Source organism: Ixodes scapularis, unplaced genomic scaffold, assembly GCF_016920785.2.
Source record: "Ixodes scapularis isolate PalLabHiFi unplaced genomic scaffold, ASM1692078v2 PGA_scaffold10__122_contigs__length_95168666, whole genome shotgun sequence".
NCBI lineage: Eukaryota > Metazoa > Arthropoda > Arachnida > Ixodida > Ixodidae > Ixodes > Ixodes scapularis.
In genome coordinates, this window is record NW_024609836.1 from 46810687 (window position 1) to 46827955 (window position 17269).

At 46.6% G+C, this 17269-nt stretch overlaps 1 protein-coding gene across 1 annotated transcript in view; it reads right to left on the reverse strand.

Moving 5' to 3' along the window:
• LOC8034665 (dihydrolipoyllysine-residue succinyltransferase component of 2-oxoglutarate dehydrogenase complex, mitochondrial) overlaps positions 1-17269 on the reverse strand; it is a 49189-nt gene that overhangs the window by 2102 nt on the left and 29818 nt on the right. The window contains exons 9-16 of the mRNA XM_040208872.2: positions 15697-15752; positions 15301-15409; positions 11826-12079; positions 9122-9219; positions 8425-8555; positions 5669-5736; positions 5213-5464; positions 807-1000 (exon numbers count right to left, since the gene is read on the reverse strand). Of these exons, the coding sequence (XP_040064806.2) occupies positions 866-1000; positions 5213-5464; positions 5669-5736; positions 8425-8555; positions 9122-9219; positions 11826-12079; positions 15301-15409; positions 15697-15752 (1103 nt within the window). The 3' untranslated portion in view covers positions 807-865. The remainder of the gene's footprint in view (positions 1-806; positions 1001-5212; positions 5465-5668; positions 5737-8424; positions 8556-9121; positions 9220-11825; positions 12080-15300; positions 15410-15696; positions 15753-17269) is intronic.

Sequence of the window (17269 nt, forward strand, 5' to 3'; positions counted from 1 at the left end):
TAGAATGAATGTAATTCATGCGTTAAGAGCAAAAGCCAGTCATATTAAAAAGCAGGCGAGCTTAAAACTCTGTGTAAAGGCCCCTACACCCCGAGGCCGGTTCACAAATTTGCATTTCAGTATGCTCAAGTATGTTGCATTTCCTATCATGTGAGAACACACGGGTGTTATCTATCAGGTAGATAGATGGCACTTCCAAACTGCGAATATTTTTATAATTTTTTACAACTCTTCCACTGTGGGCTTGAAATAATTCTGACAATGTTACAAGTGACCCTCCTTCACAGACAGTGCGCAGGTTTGATCTCGTAAATAAGGCAAAAACCTTCAGTTTGGTTATACGCACTTCCCAGGCTAACTGATAAATGACACCAGCGTGCCAGTGTACTCTCTAGCGAGGCTCGAGCAACTCGAACTATATAGTGTGTTTGCCATTTAATGGCAGACGCCTCCTGCGCAGATTGGCTGTACGCGTGCACAAACGCTTTGTCGAGTAGCAGGGAGGTTAGCATGGGTGGACAGACGGACCAAGTCGGAGACACTCGCAGACGATGGACGCTCTCGCCCCCTCCTCGCAGCTTGTATTGCAAACACGTCCCACAAACAACATGACCACCGACCAGCAGTTGAAACCGCTCTGAAATCTAGCCACACCAGTGTTCTCTCGTTGTAAGTGGTTACGAGGGAATGAAATGCACTCGAGCACATTTTTTATGGAAATCCAGGCACCAGCCTCCACTTTTGCAGAATGCACTGCCAAGAAGAGAGCCCCGATTAAGCTTTTCGAAAGGAGGACCCGCACTCACGAGGGGTCTAGCCGGTCCTAAGTGTTGGGTAGAGTGTGCGACGGCGTGATGACGGGGCGCTAGACGTCCAGCATGAGGACCACGGGGTCCTCGACGGCCGCCTTGACCTTCTTGAGGAACGTCACCGCTTCCCTGCCGTCGATGAGCCGGTGGTCGTACGTCAGGCAGATGTACATCATGGGCCGGATCTCCACCTGGGAACGCCGCAACCATATTCCCTCACGCCACGGTCGCCGTGTCGGCGGGCAAAGCCAATACAGAGAGCAATTCGTCTGCTTCTTGCACGGGAGTTGCGACGACGTCGGAAAGACGCCGAGCTCCGATTGGTTTTGATTGAAAGGATAGTGGGTGGACCTCAAAGCTAGATGCCTCAAGGTCTAGCCACCATTTTTTTCTATCGGCCAACAAGAGTTTGGCGTTTTGACGTCGTCGCCACCCCTGCGTAAGAAGCAGACAAACTTGCACTCCCCACAGCACTTAGAAAACGAGGTCTGTGCCTTTCTTTCTCTAACGTCATCATCATAGTTTCCAATAAGGTGAGAATGGCAGGAGGGAGCTTCGGCTATCCCGGCTCCAGCGCAAGCGTCCTACCTATGACAACGCTTCGGTGTCTCGTGAACCTTGGGCATGTGCGCGCAGCCAATCCACGGCGGAAGGCATGCAGCATTCAGAAAACATGCCGCCCAGGTTCCATTCTTGCGCACTCTCCGTGCCTCTACGGAACGGCTCACATACATAGTTTCGCTCCTTCCACCACAGGTACCCCCGTTCCAAAAGGGCGTCTCAGCCCTCTAAAAAAAGCGCATCCCTGCGTCCTTCTTCGATGAGCGCAACGTCTCGCACAATCGCTCAGCCAAAGCATGCATCTCCTACGTCGATATTGCTGAAAGACAAGAACCAATTGCTAACGTTGTTTGGCACACTGGCCAAAAGCAAATCCCTTCAACATGCCTTCCCACGACGCAGCAGCTAATGCCATCAATTGCAGCACACTTTAAGTGGTTGTTTGCAATTTTTTTTATTTTTTTTTAACGTCGTCACTCATGAACTTTTGCGGCGCAACCTGAGTTGTGTCTACATTGCCACACGAGCGTCTTCCAGATTCTGGTAACGGGCGCAATACTGTCATACGGCGATGCCAAGATGCTTGAGTCTGCCATTTTGTTGTTATACTTACGCGGAGCTTCTGTGCGTCCGCCACTTTGGGTGGATTGGGGATCTACCAAGGACGACGTAATGCGCAGGCCCTTGTCTTCTAGGAGGTATTGGTAAAAATGCCTATTATGATGGGGGGGGGGGGTGTTGCAGGAGTTTGAAGAATGCTGAATTCAGGGGGATGATACAAGCATCGAACACGAAAAAGAACTGCGTTAAACTCTTTCGCACATTCTTGTTCGTAGACGCATTCAAGTTGGTTAATCTTCCCATCGTGCCGAGTTTGGTCAACTCTCCCAATGCTACTCCTGTTCAAGTGGGTGCTGTTTCTATTGTGTCAAACAAAGAGTCAAGTCCAAAGGTCTAATGCCCAAGTCCCACTAGAGCGACAAACGGAAACAAACGACAGCGACGAGCCTCAAACCAGACTCTTTCCCGATTTGACAAGCTTTGTAGAATAAAAGAGGCTACGCCCAAACCTGAGCATCATGCACGTAAGGGCATCTTCGGCAGGCTTACAATCACTCGTGCTTACTTCGCGAGCACCGAACGACTAAATGCCTGCTAAAGGTACCGTCGCGAGCGTGCTGCATGTGTTTGAGGCTTGCCGCTGTCGTTTGTTTGTTTGTTCATTTAGGGGAAATTGAGCATAACAACAGCCGCTTAAGACAGCGTGCAACGAAACAATGCATATGCCCAGATATGCTATGCATCCAAAGTTTTCTTTTAAAATGCTGCCAGGGAGGTAGCGTGTTGCTTATATTCCAATTTACAGCAATGCTGGAGGCGATATTATGGACCCCGAAATGCATTTCCAACCCGTGTGTCTGCCACATCATTATTTTCTGCCACTGGAATCTGGCCGGTAATGTCGTAACTTGGTCACGCTGCGGATCACCGGAATCCCGGCCGTGGCATAGCAGTGAAGCTGGTCAAAGCAGACACCGAGTTTGCTGTAGCTTGGCCCGCATCAAACCGATCAATGGAAACTCCTGTGGCCTCAAGTTGGGATGCCATGACAACGGCGGCACCTGCGTCCATTTGTCTTCTTCACCGTCCCTTTAGAACTACTAGCGTTCTGGCTTTTAGGTAAATACCAATAAACCCAAAATTGGATCGCTCCTTAAATAATAAAAAAAACAAAAAAAAAAAAACTTCATGGAAAGAAAATGTTTGTCTACAGCTTTCTTTGGTACTGCCTCAGATACAGCCCACTCTAAACTTTTCGAAAGGCTGCTTCTTTTTTCAAAACCCTACACTTTATCCCTATTCCTTCTCTCGTTGGCATCAAGACATCTTCCTAGTAGCTTCAAGTCACGCACGTGTTCCTAGGAAGTTAAGAAATCTCAGGTTTGTGCCCTACTTCATTAAACCTAAGCCCAGATAAACAAAGTTTTGTTTCACACCTAAAGTCAACACCCAAAAAAACTTAATCTGTGAGAAAAAACAAAAACAAAACAACAACAACAAAGTAAATTGCAAAAAAAAACACCAAAGGCTGTTTTTTCGTAGATTTGATATTTTCTAGTGCCTATTTTCGGTTTCGGCCGAATAACCAACATTTAATGGGGCTCATGTAAAAAAATAAGCAGGACAAGGCCCTGTGATTTTCCAACCTGTAAGGAACACGCACGTGACTTGATTGCTTAGAAATAGTCCCCACACCAACAAGAGAAGGAAACGAGATAAGGCGTGTGGTTCCCATACAAAGCAGTAGCCTTGCAGACGGTGCAGTGCGGGCTGCGTCCCAAGCCAACACAAAACAAAGTCGCAGATAATGATTTCTTTGCATCAAGCTCGAGTTGTCCTTATTCGAGGACATCTCCAACTCTGAACTCTTCAGTGCGATTATGTGTGCCACGAATTCAGAAATGTTTTCTTCAAGTTTATTCGCCCCTGCGATAATGCCTGATGGCGCTGCAGGACAATGATGAATAAAAGAATAAAAAAAATGACCGCATCTCCACGTGGTGAATGATGTTGATTGGGGCGAAGCTCTGGTGGTGCTTGTCTGTGTAGACGCTGAGCCGCAGCATGCCGAGCCTTTCGTTCGTTTTCATCCATGTCAGAAAGACAATGTGCGGTATGGGACATAGCTATATACGCATATGAGCATTTGACCGCAGCGCCCTCTCGTCTATAATGTTGAGTCAATGTATGCAAGGTTTAACGCGATTATATACGCATTTGACCGCAGCGCCCTCTCCCGTATAGACAATGAGCGGCTACATGCAATGTTTCATCCATGACAGAAACCCACGCTCTTGAGTTACTACCACATCTCAGAGCCCCCTACTTGTCCCGCAGTCGTGGCCGAGTGGTTAAGGCGATGGACTAGAAATCCGTTGGGGTCTCTCCGTACAGGTTCGATCCTGTCGACTGCTCAAACATATGTTGTTTTTTTTTTATCATTTTTTTTTGCCCGGACGGACAAGGCGTGTGAGCACGGACGCCGGACGGACAAGGCTAGACCCTAAGGAGCTTTGCCGCTAAAAGGTGAATAAAATAAAGGAGGAGACGAGAGCGCACATGGAAGCCAGAACGCCTAGCTCCGATTGGAATGATTAGTGGGTAGACCTTTAAGCTAGCTGTTTTTGTCTCCACTGTACTTGTCAAACACGTACAAATGCGAGAGTAAAGGCCGGGCACCTCCGTCCCACGTTTTAATGCGCTCGACGAGTGCAGCAGAGACAAAGGCTGCTAGCTTTAGGTCCACCCACTAAGTAATCGTTCCAACCAGAGCTCGGCGTTGCGATGTCCCCGCACGCTCTAGTCTTTTCCTCTCCCTCACCTTATAGGCACATACGAGCTGCTTCGACAGGTTTGCCAGTCGTTGAAACGACGCAGGAAAAGCTGCATTTGAGGTACGGTGCATGCAATGCTACTCCGAATGGTGTGTTTGGCATCACATTTCGCCCGTGCATCGAAAGTGGCCCTAAAATGGCAACAAACAACGTCACGAAAGCTGCAGTGTTGATTCTGGCACTTAGGCATAAAAGTTCCGGAGAAAAGCACGAGAGAATGTGAGTATCGCCGTCATAGCGGCGTTCCAACTCCGGGCTGCCAAAGCTTTTGTGGAACGTCGCACTGGAGAGCAACCTGCAGCAGGACGTTGTGTTGCAGACACCATAGTTTGAAGTGACACCGTGTCTTCCGTGGAGAGGAAGACTTTTGTATCAAAGTGTCTTTTTCCCAATTTCCTCTCAGTACTTCGAGAGCAGTCCTGCCCTCTGCCGAGACCATGGACCCACCTTCCCGGCGACGTTGACGGGACGCTCGAAGACGGCATGCATGCCGAGGATGGCAGACTGGGGCGGGTTGATGATGGGCGTGCCAAACATGGAGCCAAAGACGCCGCCGTTGCTGATGGTGAAGGTGCCGCCGTCCATGTCCTCAATGGCCAGGCTGCCCGTGCGGGCCTTCTCGCCCAGGACGTTGATCGCCTTCTCAATGTCCGCGTAGTTCATGCCCTCGCAGTTGCGGATCACCGGAACGACCAGACCCTGTTGAGAAAGGAGTGGAAAAAGGAAAACAAATGAGGTTGAACTTGTCTAGTGCACGGAATCTAAAACTTTTTGGTTCCTCGTATGCTGAACGAGCACGTGTGCTCGGCAGGGATGCTGAAAGCTCGGAAATTGCACTCATAGCTTCTGTTACGCTTGCAATCAAAGTAAAATGGAGTAGTAAGAGATTCTTCGCAGTCGCACCTTTGGCGTGGATACCGCGACACTGATGTCGATGTAGTCCCTGTAGATGATCTCCTGCTCGTCGATCACTGCAAAGAAAAAGGCACCCACCAGTTTGTTCTTTCAGTGTTTAGCCAACCAGAGGAAATAATTGGAAGAAATGTAGATAACAGTGTGCAGCTATGACCGATCAAAAGGGGAACATCAAATGGAAACTTGCTTTAGGACAGCGCTTCTCTCTCACACGATTATTTTGTTAGGACAGTAAAGGAACCCTTGTGCGATGCTTTGGTAGCCTGAGAAGCTATCGGCTGCAGCGTTTTTGTTTTCTTCCCATTTCGCTACTTCTGAGGATTATTGCCCGATTGATAATCTGCTCAATCGGGTGAGCCCAGCTAAGCAGATTATGCATCAAACGGAGATAGTCTTTTTTTTTCCATTGTTTTGATAAGAGGTGTGACCACCCACTGTGGGAAAAGTGAGTGTAGTTCAGGAGGAAAAGAAATTTAAGTTTCATAAATGCACATTTTACAAAAAATATCATATGTAAACAAATCCAATATAGTTTCATGCTTTACAAATGAGTAGTGTTTATCCTCAGCACTAGCCAGCCAAATAGAAAAATAATTTCACAGGCCCCTTAATCACACCATGTGTTTCTTCATTTGAGAGAAACTTTCAGCCTTTCCACTCTGGTGAAGAAGGAAGACCAGCGAAGCTATACTATGGTGGGAATGAAGTAATGGCCAGCCGCAAGTCGGAAAGCCAGAGTGGAAAGGCTGGAAAGGTTGCCGCGATCTATGAGCGACGGCGCAACCAGACAACCGGCAAACACAACACTTTGGACAGCTACCGCAGTCTATGAGCAACAGCGGCAACCAGAGTGTTGTGTCGACATTTCTTTGTGGACGGACACGATCCTAAGGAAACCAGTTTTCAACAGCTCTGCTGTAGTAATACATTTACGTATATAGATGAAATAATTAACTTGAAAGGGAACTGCTCTCTCTGTTTAGAGGGGGGCTGTTGGCCTTATTTTATTCCTGTGTATTTCAGTAGACCATAACATCCAATACGGTAATAACACAGAAGGCATCTTGCATAACTCTTTACAAGGTAGCCGCTGACTAAAAAATGCATCTTGCAGGCGCTAAGCGGCAGAGTGAAAGTTTGCATATGTATGTGCAATCTTCTGTTCACATATTTTTACTGCTTCTGATTTACATTTCTTGATTCATTCAGATACCTCAAGGGCCATGAGTCAGTAGTACAGCACATACAACAAAAGGCATACAGCAACAACTAAACACAGCACCAAATTACTATTGAAAATCACTGCAGTGTAATTTTGGCTACAGTTACAAGAATGTGATTCTCACTTTCAAAAATACTGGGAACCCATACGAGGGTATTGTGCGACGTGATAAAATGCAAACTTTGTGACGACAAATTGCGATATGATATATATAATATATTATATTATTACACTAATAAACTTGGAAAATATTAAGTTTGCGGACACAAGATTTCGCAGTTTAGAGTGATACGCTATGTAGTTGTTACCATGGGGCGATATTTTTAGGGGGAACCAATTTTTTAAGATATTACCGTAAAATCCCGTAAGGGCGCCTTCCCCCGAGAGATCGCCCATCCTGTTTTTCTGGCTAAATATCTGTAACATAAAAATTCCGAAACATCGCCTACCCCCAATTCCCGTTGGACGTCAAGCGATGTTCGACGGGTATCGCGTATCAATGGCGCGATCGCCGGTACCATTGTGTCCGAGAAACGAGTTCATACCGGGTTCCCGCATTTTGTCTGCGATCTGCGCGCAATATCGGCTCGCGTAACACGCTAGTTGTTCCCACGTGTATATTGCATCGTGAAATGCGAATCTGCTGCGTTCGCGATTTGCAGTATCCATTTCCAAGTTCGTAGCGGATTCCCGTGTTTTTGTCCGCAATCTGCGCGCGCGATATTGATTTTTAGCTGTAAGTAACACAGGCGAGTTGTTCCCGCGTGTATATTGCATCGTGATATGCGATTCTATTGCGTCCGCAATCTGCGGTATTTGTTTCTGTAACATGCGAGTTTGTAGCGTATTCCCATGTTTTTGTCCGCAATCTGCACGCGCGATATCGGTTTCCGTGACAGGCAATTGTAGTGGGTTCCCGCGTCTTTATTGCACCATGAAACTTGAATCTGCTGCAACTGCAATCTGCGGTATCCATTCCAGTGAGATGAGAGTTCTCGGCGGGTTTCCGCGAGTCCTTCGCACCGTGAAACGCAAATCTGCTGTGTCGGCCACTTGCGGTATCCTTTCCCGTGACACAGGAGTTTGTAGTGCATTCCCGCGTGTTTATCGCATCGTGAAACGTGAATTTGCCGAATTCGCTATCTGCGGTATCAGTTCCCGCATCACGTGGTTTGTAGCGGCCCCACGCTTATTATTTTTTATAAAGTTTTGCTGTGGCATCCCCAAAGATAGCCCACCCCATGTTTTTCACAATTTATCCCTTCATTTTGGGTGGCCGCCCTTACGGGATTTTACGGTATTGAAGTCACGTGAAAAGGAAGTCTCCACAAATATTAGGTTGTTTAGACTAATCCAACATTTAGGGCTACACGGTTATGCACAAAACCTAAGATTTCAGAATGAATACTCCAAGCATTGGCCATCGGCCACACCCAGAATTTGGCACAAATGACATTTAGAGCAATTAATTCCATGAGAGGACAATGTAGTGCAAATTTGAGCCCAAGGACAGGGAACCCACCGGCATTCACCACAGGTTGGTCCTGGAGGGCAAAGGCCACTGCCTTGACGAAGGGAGACATAAAGCCCAGCTTGACGCCGTGCTTCTTGAGGAAGGTGTCTTTGTACTTGTTCCGCATCTGAATGACGCTCCTGGGAACCCAAGAAGGAAGAGGCTGTATAGAGCCTTGCAGTGGCGTAGCGGGGGGGAAAGGGGGCTCATGTGACTAAAGCCCCCCACAAAATCCAAAATCCACACAAGATTACAGTTTCATTCTGGTTCGGGTTCAACATCAAACGCTTGATTCTGGTTACGGGTTTGTTCTGATTCGGTCAAAAATAATGGCTTTGCTCCAGTTCGGTCAAAAATATTGGTTTTGCTTCAGTTCGTTCAAAAATAATGGTATGCACCGGGTCGGTCAAAGATAATAGTTTTGCTCCAGTTCCGGTTCATTAAAAAAAGAATGGCTTCATTTTAGTTCCGGTTTGGTTAAAAATAATAGCCTTGCTTCAGTTTTCGGTTGAGGCTCAGTTTCATACACTGTTCCTTGGTGACTCCTGTGACGTGTTTGGTTGTTGTTTTGTGGAAACCCCAGTGTAGAGGCAGTACGGGGCACTAAAGACACCAGTGAAAATGTGTTCCGGGTACTGTAGTTTCAGATAAGAAGGAGCATCCGTTTCCAAGTACTATATTCCGGCAAAACAAGAAAAGCACTCACGTCATGTCCACTTCGTTGAACGTCGTAAGCATTGCATAAGTGTTCTGGGCATCCTTAAGGCGCTGGGCGATCCTCTGTCGCATTCGGTTCATCTTCACCTGCAATGCAGAAAGGTAGCATCCAATATCCTTAATTAAAGGTGTGTTGCCAATGCCAACAGATAAAAATTATAATCCACTGCTATAATTTTTTTTTCTCATCTACTTGCTAACTAGTTATAAACCCAACTTTGAACTTTGTCTAAAAATAATGACCGCTACTGAAACATTTAAAAAGGCTTACAACCCGAAACATAACGCCCGGTCAGAAAATTTGTGTATAATTACTTGAGGGAAAGGTAGAACATAATGTACAGATATGATTGCTCCAGAGAGATAAAATCAACAAAGTAGGAGAGGGGGCTTCAAATGTTGTAGGCTAGGATGTACACAATAACGGAGTGAAGAGCACACAATGAACCTGGGGTAAAAGTTCATGAGTGGAGAATCGAAAAAGGTCAAAGGCTGGTCTACAGATTTGTATCCAAGTATGACCGACCACGTTGCAACTGCTTACAAGAGAACAGACTGATGCCATCTATTGGGCAGCCCAAGAACACTTCTGATCTACATAAATTTACAGATTACTCTTCTATCATACTGTAAATAATTCTGGCGAGGGTTCCATGTTTTCGGATAAATCCGAAAAGCTTTGAAGAACACCTGACAGCAAAATTTTGGTCAATTCAGATTTATCCGATAAGCTCCGAATTCGATGTGCCAATGCCACCCCCCCTGCCTTCCCCAAAAAAAAGAAAAGAGACAAAATTTTACAATTAAGTTTGATCAGTGCACAGGGTCAATGGTCCTGGGAAAATGTCACCAGTTATCTCTAAAATCTCAAACCGTTGTCAAAAGGGGTCTCACCGCTCACCTAGTCAAGGTTCATACAGGACAACATTGTACTTTAGGATTGCAACAAAAGCCACTGTTTTAGTTTCCAGTTTGGGGGTACTATTTGTGCTTTAGGGAAGGAGAGGTTGTGTATTTGTGACAGTGAAAGCTATGGAATTATAGAGATTGCATAAGATGGAGAAGAGGGGCAGGAAACTTCTCCATTTTATCCTGTACCACTCCACCGCGCGCAGCCGCAAGGTAGGTTGATGGAATATGATGGGATGAATACGAGCTCCCCAGCTACTACCTCATTAAGGTATCGATGTTTATCGAAGTAACACTTGTGTGCACCTTTTGTCGTAAAACAAACTGCTATTTTCAATGGCAGTGGTACCAGTGCCAAATCCAGCTGAAAAACTATTAACTGATACAAGCGTGTTTTATTGTTTTACAGTAAAACCTCGTTATAACAAAATGAGATATAACAAACTAATGGATATAACAAAGCAATCATAATTCCCCTTGCTTGCTAATAGGGAAGAAATGGACATTGGCTATAACAAACTAATGGTTATAACGAAATAATTACGATCGCTCCTTCAACTTTGTTATAACGAGGTTTTACTGTATCTAGCATGTGTTTACCAACATTTTTTTATTTATTTATCTTTAAAGGAGCTGTGCAACAATTTCAGGGCTTTGCTTAAATTATTGTGGAAGTTGATGCCTGACACTTCTGCAGTGAACTACAGAAAACAGAATTTGCCTGGATACCCTAGTTTTTATTTAAAAAAATTAAAAAGATCCAGGTTTTTGCCGCCTCTCAACTCGTGCATCATCTTCCGGGTCACGTGCACAGCGACGTCACTTGAGTAGGCGCGGAGTTCCGGAAAAGTTCTCTCTTTAGAGCCGTCAGCGAGCAGCGAGAACTCATCCACTCGCGACCGCGTGACCACCTGTCCTTGCCCGTCCGGCGCTGTCTCCCTCCCCCTCCGGCTTCTGGCGGCTGTTCGCGGTTTTGTGGACCTAGGATAGATGGCGCCACTAAAACTCCGTATAATAAAAGTTTTGTCAATGATACCAGGGTTTTGACGCATTTATATATATGTTGGAACGACAAGATTTATAAAAAAGTTACCTTTTATCGAGCAGGTATTCCCACAACTTGCTATCTTTCTTACAACAACCCAAGTGACGTCACGCCGCTTGTTTCTCATGGCCGCCGCTCGTGGCAGCACTTCGAGAAATATTCCAAGTTTTGCCTCGCTATTACGCAACGAAATCGCAACATTTCGATGAAAGGAGGTGTGTTTTCTGCCATTTGTGACACAGTGAACAATGTCAAAAGCAGAAAATGCCCATTCTTTCAACGTTAAAATCGTTGCACAGCTCCTTTAATGAGAAAAACTCTAAAATTAAACTCAGAATTTCGGAGAATTGGAAATCCAACAAAAATAAACTCCGATAAACCCAGAATTTTTGGCAAGAAATAAACTAAGAAAACACAGAATCCTAGTTATAAGTGACCATTTCTCATAGATAATGCACAGATTTGATCTCGCGAATAGTCCAAAACCTTCAGTGTAGTTATATGCGGAGCAGAAGTGCTCCAGGGCTACATAAGAGATGGTACAGTGTGCTCCCTAGACGTAATCGGTTACAAGGGCACGTGATGTAGTCGAGCACACTCAGAAGTAAAAATGTGTGAACCGGCCTTTAAATGCAAATGTAAGGACCAGTCTTAAACATTCCTCGGAACTGACACGAGGACCTAAAAGATGCCTTCCAGGAATCTGGACAGGAGCTACTCCTTTCTTTGCACCACTGACCCGCTGTTCCGTCCGAGCTCCGACAGGCACGGAGTCTCCGGCGTCTGCTCCCGCAGAGGCCGTGACCGGTCCTGGCATCTGGATCTGGGAGACCGGGGTGGAAGACATGGGGCCAGAGGGCTTGGCGGGGGCTGGAGGGGGCGTCGTCGGGATGGGTCCCGAGACGGGAGACCCTGTTGCCGGCGCTGCCGGGGAGGGTGCGGCAGAGGGTGCAGCGGGTGCGGCGGGTCTGCTGGCAGCCGGGGCGCCACCTCCTGATGGCAAAATAAAACCCATTTGGGGGGGCTTTACGTGCTAAACCAACGGCGGGCATCTGGCACGCCCCAGTGGAGGGCTGAGGATTAACTTGGACCACCTTGGCCGGGATTCGAACCTGCCATCAGGGGATCTGTAGGCTAGTGATTTGCCTCGGAGCCACCGAGTTGGCCGCCTCCTCAAAGCACGGAAGCGGACAATGCAGCGATAAAATCAAGCAAACCATTTAAGGAAAAAAACGAAAAAAAACTACTATGATAATTTTAATCCGAGACTGGGCCAGAAAGAGGCAAAATTGTTTTACGGTGGCAGAAAGAGTAACAGGGACTGACAGCGATTCGCGACTCCAGCGACCTATAGGGGGCGCCACCACCGAACAAACATGGCGGCTGAGTCCAGGTCGCGTCGGCTTGGCCGGGCCGCCTGAACAGGTGGCGCATTCAATTTAACAGATTTTCTTTTGTTTAATGCCCAATTTTATAGGTATTTGAACTTAGACGGTTAAGTGTAGCTGGTGCGCATAAACTTGCAAAGCATAGTTTTGTTTTCCCCGTTTTTTTTGTTTTGTTCTTTTTATGTCAAACTTTTGTTTCGGAGATTTCGTTCAAAACCGAAACTATGGGCTCCGGAGAGACGGTAATATACTAATCAGTCTTGATCATCTAAGGAAAGCGACGATTACTACAGGATTGTTCCACCGAGAGTAATTTTCAGCTTGCTCACATGCCTCGACCATGCGACTTATATGTCCGCGAAATCAAGCTTTTGTGCGTATCCGCGTTTAAGAAACAGCTCCAGTCGTCTGCTCGGTCAACAACACAGGCTGCAGGAAAATTACAAAAATTAAACAAGTGCTTCTTGAGCCAAGGACCATGTTAACCCGCCGGCGCCCCAATAAGGAGCTTATACTCGTATTTCAATTCAGGTTTTAGTAGCAGTCGAGAAGTCACTGACGAGCGGGTTATGTATTATATTACGTAATATGGTCCCACTAAAGCGATATGAGTATATTCTTCGGATTGAAATATGAGCTTAGTTGACTAACTATTAGGGGAACTGCTAAATAAAAGTATATTTGACAGACAGAGAGATACTACTTAAACTTAGTCAATTGGTTCTACCGGCAGCACGGAGACAAACTGAAGAGAGTCTTCATCGGAGATTCACGCAAAACCTCTCTGCATTGAACTTTGCTTCGAATCCTGAACGGATAAAATCAGTATTTTTTGTGGCCGGTCAACCTGAGCAATGTTGACATATATTGCTGCTGGCTTTGACGGGGGTATAATATAAATATTGGAGGCGCGATAGATCAAAATGCCGGGACAGCTTCTAACGTTGCGAGACTCGTCCCCAACCTATTGAAAACGGATAATTTCCCTCATTCATCACTTGCAGCGAGCAGGTTTTCTTGAATCATCTAACTGCGAAATCAGCGCAACTTTTTCAGTGTGGTCCAGAGGATTTTTCGGCAAAAAGCAGCCAAGACGAATAGCCAACGCACCGACCGGCGTGGGTGGCTATAACTTGAAGCTAATTGAACACAACCAAACTCAAGAAAAGCAGCTATCAAACCTTCCCATTCACTTGACTGCAACATTGGTGTTCCCTCCAGTGAAACACCTCGTATGTCGTCCTCAGTCCACTGTTCTACATCCTTATAAAGAACCCCCTTATCAGTTACCAAGTAGTCGTCACTTTGAATGTGATTCGAGACAGGCAAGAAATCAAAACTTTTTTCCATGATTCCTCCCCATCCCAGAAATCGAAAGCATGCAACCGTGTGTAGTGGAGTAAACAGGCTTTTAAACACGTGATGGAAGGAAACAATCTACTGAGGCTTCACCACACTAATGAACACTCAAGCAAACTGAAGAAGTTTTCGGACCTTGGTCAAATTACATTGTTCGCCACTGCGCCGACAACACGTGTCCGCGAAAGCCACCAGAGACGCGGAGGGGCGCGGAACGACCTGGTCCGGCTGGTTCCCGGTTTTCCTGCTTGGTGGCGTCCGTTTCGCTGGAGTCGCGAATAGCTGTTATGTGGACCCCAAGTTTGTCCGCTTCTTGCGCAGGGGTCGCATTGACAAGAGAACATCAAGCTCTGTGTGGCTCTGACTGAAAGTATAGTGGGTAGACCTCAATGCAAGCTGCCTCAAGGTCTACCCACTAACCTCCTAATAGCAGCCAATCAGAGCTTGGCATTCTGGCGTCACCGCAACTCCTTTTGCAAGAAGCAGACAAGCTTGTACTCCATATTGTGCCTAGTAACACCCGCTTTTATGCATATCCTCCCTTTATTTACTTTATCAAACACAACACAGTCTTCTGGCCACTGAAGTGCATAGGAAAGAGAACACACTGCACTGCATACATCAGTTTACGTCCCTGCCCAAGGCTAAATCGAGATAGATTCCACTACGAGTGGCGAGTTTGCTTTATGTCTGATAGCACATGCAAACCGAGTTGTAGAGTGAGGAATGTGTAGCAGTGTCCCCTCTTTCCCTTTCTCCCTTCCTCCTCCTCCTCTCTCCTTTCCCCTCCCCTCCCTCCCCTCCTCTCCTTTCCCCTCCCCTCCCTCCCCCTCTCTCTCCCCTCTCCTCCTCCCCTCCCCTCCGTCCCCCCTTACCTCCCTCCCCCTTCCCCTCCCTCCCCCCATAGAAGACACTGCCGCCTGGCGAGAGCCAAGCACACACGCTTTCTTTGGAGTCACGGGGCGGCACACAAGTGAGCGGCGTGCATCAAGCAGTGTTCTTAGCTCAAAAATCTAAAAAATATCTTAAATTACAGTTTTTCCTAGATGTACAGTGCCCCTCAAACTTAACGCCGCCACTCGGTTACACTCGGTTACGCAAATATTGATCTATTGCATGCTACCCAAAGATAAATTGGTCGCTGCAGCTCCTCGAATACCTTCCCCTGGTTGGCTTCTCATCGGGGACGCGAAGGTTCACCAAGTAGTTCCACCACTAGGTTCAGGAATAGCTCAACAAGTGAATAAACCAGACGATCTAGTGGCGGCGTTAAGTTTGAGGGGCACTGTACATGCAATCTCTCAAGTACCGCAAAACCTTCACTCTAGTGAAATGCAGTTCCAGGGTCACCTCATAGATGGCACCACTGTGCAAGCGTGTTCTGTCGTCGCAAGTGATTGCAAGAACTCGGTCATAAGCAGACGCAAGTCTGTGAATGGGTCTTTGGACAAGGGTTCTTGAACCAACCTCCAATCTGGAGCCTCATGATGTCCTTGCCGGGCTGTATGGTCGTACCATCCTCCACCAGAAGCTCGAGGATGACTCCGCTTGCCGGGGCGTGAACAGGGATTGATGTCTGCAACATGAGGACACCATTACACTATCATGCTACTATGTTCGTAGGGCGTTGATTTGAGCAAGCTTGTCACAGCCCATTCAAACACTAGCGTTTGATTATGACCGACCGACAAAAGACAGGATTTCAAAGCTCTTGTGATGGCTTTTGACCGGCTGCATCGCTGCGCAGCCAGTCATAAGCCGTCGCATGAGGCTTAAGAACTAGACTTATCTCGGTCGATTGTTGTCAAACGCGAGTGTTTGAATGGGCCTTTAAGCTCCAAGACAGATGGAGAACGTACAAACCTTGTCTGTTTCAACTTCGCAGACCACCTCGTCTTCCGTGACAGAGTCACCAACGGCTGGAAATAAAGGGAGAGATGCAAAATTTTACAAATTATCGCTGGATCAGGTTGTTTGCAGTAGGCTACCTCCAGGGCACGGCATTTGGAGGGAATTTCAGAGTAACAAGACTCCCTGTGGAGCGACAGTGAGCGCACTAGAATGAAACAAAGCTACAGGAATGAGCAGCAATGGATGGGGTTTGCACTGCTTCTTCGTGGCAAGCAGAATCATTCGCTTCGAGTCAGTTGCGAGGGTAAGGGCCATCAACATACATTTGTCTGACCTTCACATTTTTCCTGATGATACCACATGACTAAGTTCATTGATTGTGGGTGTGGGCTACACATGCTCCTCTTGATCCTACTAAGGTGCGTTGTTTGAACTGTTGGCATTATTTTATTTTTATTTATCAATACTGTCAAAGGAGGCATGCGTAATACAGCAAAACTAGTTCAAGCATGTGCAAGCTGGCATGGGTAATTCTGATCACAAGTGGAATGGATAGCAAAATAAACACCCTGCAACGACATACGGGGCTATGTGTGTCGCTCAATGAATGATGCACATCAAGAGTGTGAAACACAGAGTGAGCGTGATGTAGATGCTTTATTGAATTTTAATCAAACTGGTTAGTGTGAAACAGCATTCTTCTAGAATGTTGCGACCGAGGTTAGCAAGGTGGGGTCATGTTTGGGACAAAAACAATGGGTAAATAAAGATTTCCTTGAATACCGTACACGGACGATTCCACTTTGAGCACTGTGTTATCATGGCGTCATCCACGGTATACACAATGTTGCACCCCCCCCTCCCCTGTTGCGTTTTTTGCACGCCATGTACAGGGCAACGCTAGTACCCACCAAACAAGAAGGTTGTGCAAGACCCTGCACCTTGTGAGTAACACTGCACCTAAAATGATCATCCCCTTTCCCGCCTCTTGACTTAGTAGCTTCGCATGGTTACTTTTAAACTTTCCGGTCACCTTTTTTTCTTTCCTCCATGTACTTTAGAGCCTACAGGTCAGCAAAGGCGAAGGAGGCTACAGGCACAACATTGTGGGTTTGAAACATGCTTTCATGAAACAAGTATTTGTGCTGTAAGAGAATACAAAAGATGTCAATGGCAGTGATGTGATTGGCCTAAGCCAGTTTAGAGCACCTTTCGGAGCAGCCAAAACAGTGTTTTGGAGCAGCAAATGTGGCCTTTGTAGCAGCCGAAACAGTGTTTTGGAGCCGCAAAAGTGGCTTTTGGAGCAGATATTCATACAAAAATAAAAATATTTGTTTTAAGTGCTGGACAAAGGAAGGGCACTTTGTGTTGTGTTGCGATGTGGCGCGTTGTGACGGAACTCGCTGCTTGTGTTTTAACAGCTCAGTCATCCCAGAAGTGTACAGTGCTGTAGGCATTGCCGGGCAATTCCGAAAAACCGCTTGCCACCGTTTTACTGATTCCCGACGGGCCAGATTTTCGTAGAAATTAAGCAAACGTGAAACAATGAGTTACAAGCGTCCCGCCCGGTGCCTCTGTTGTGCAA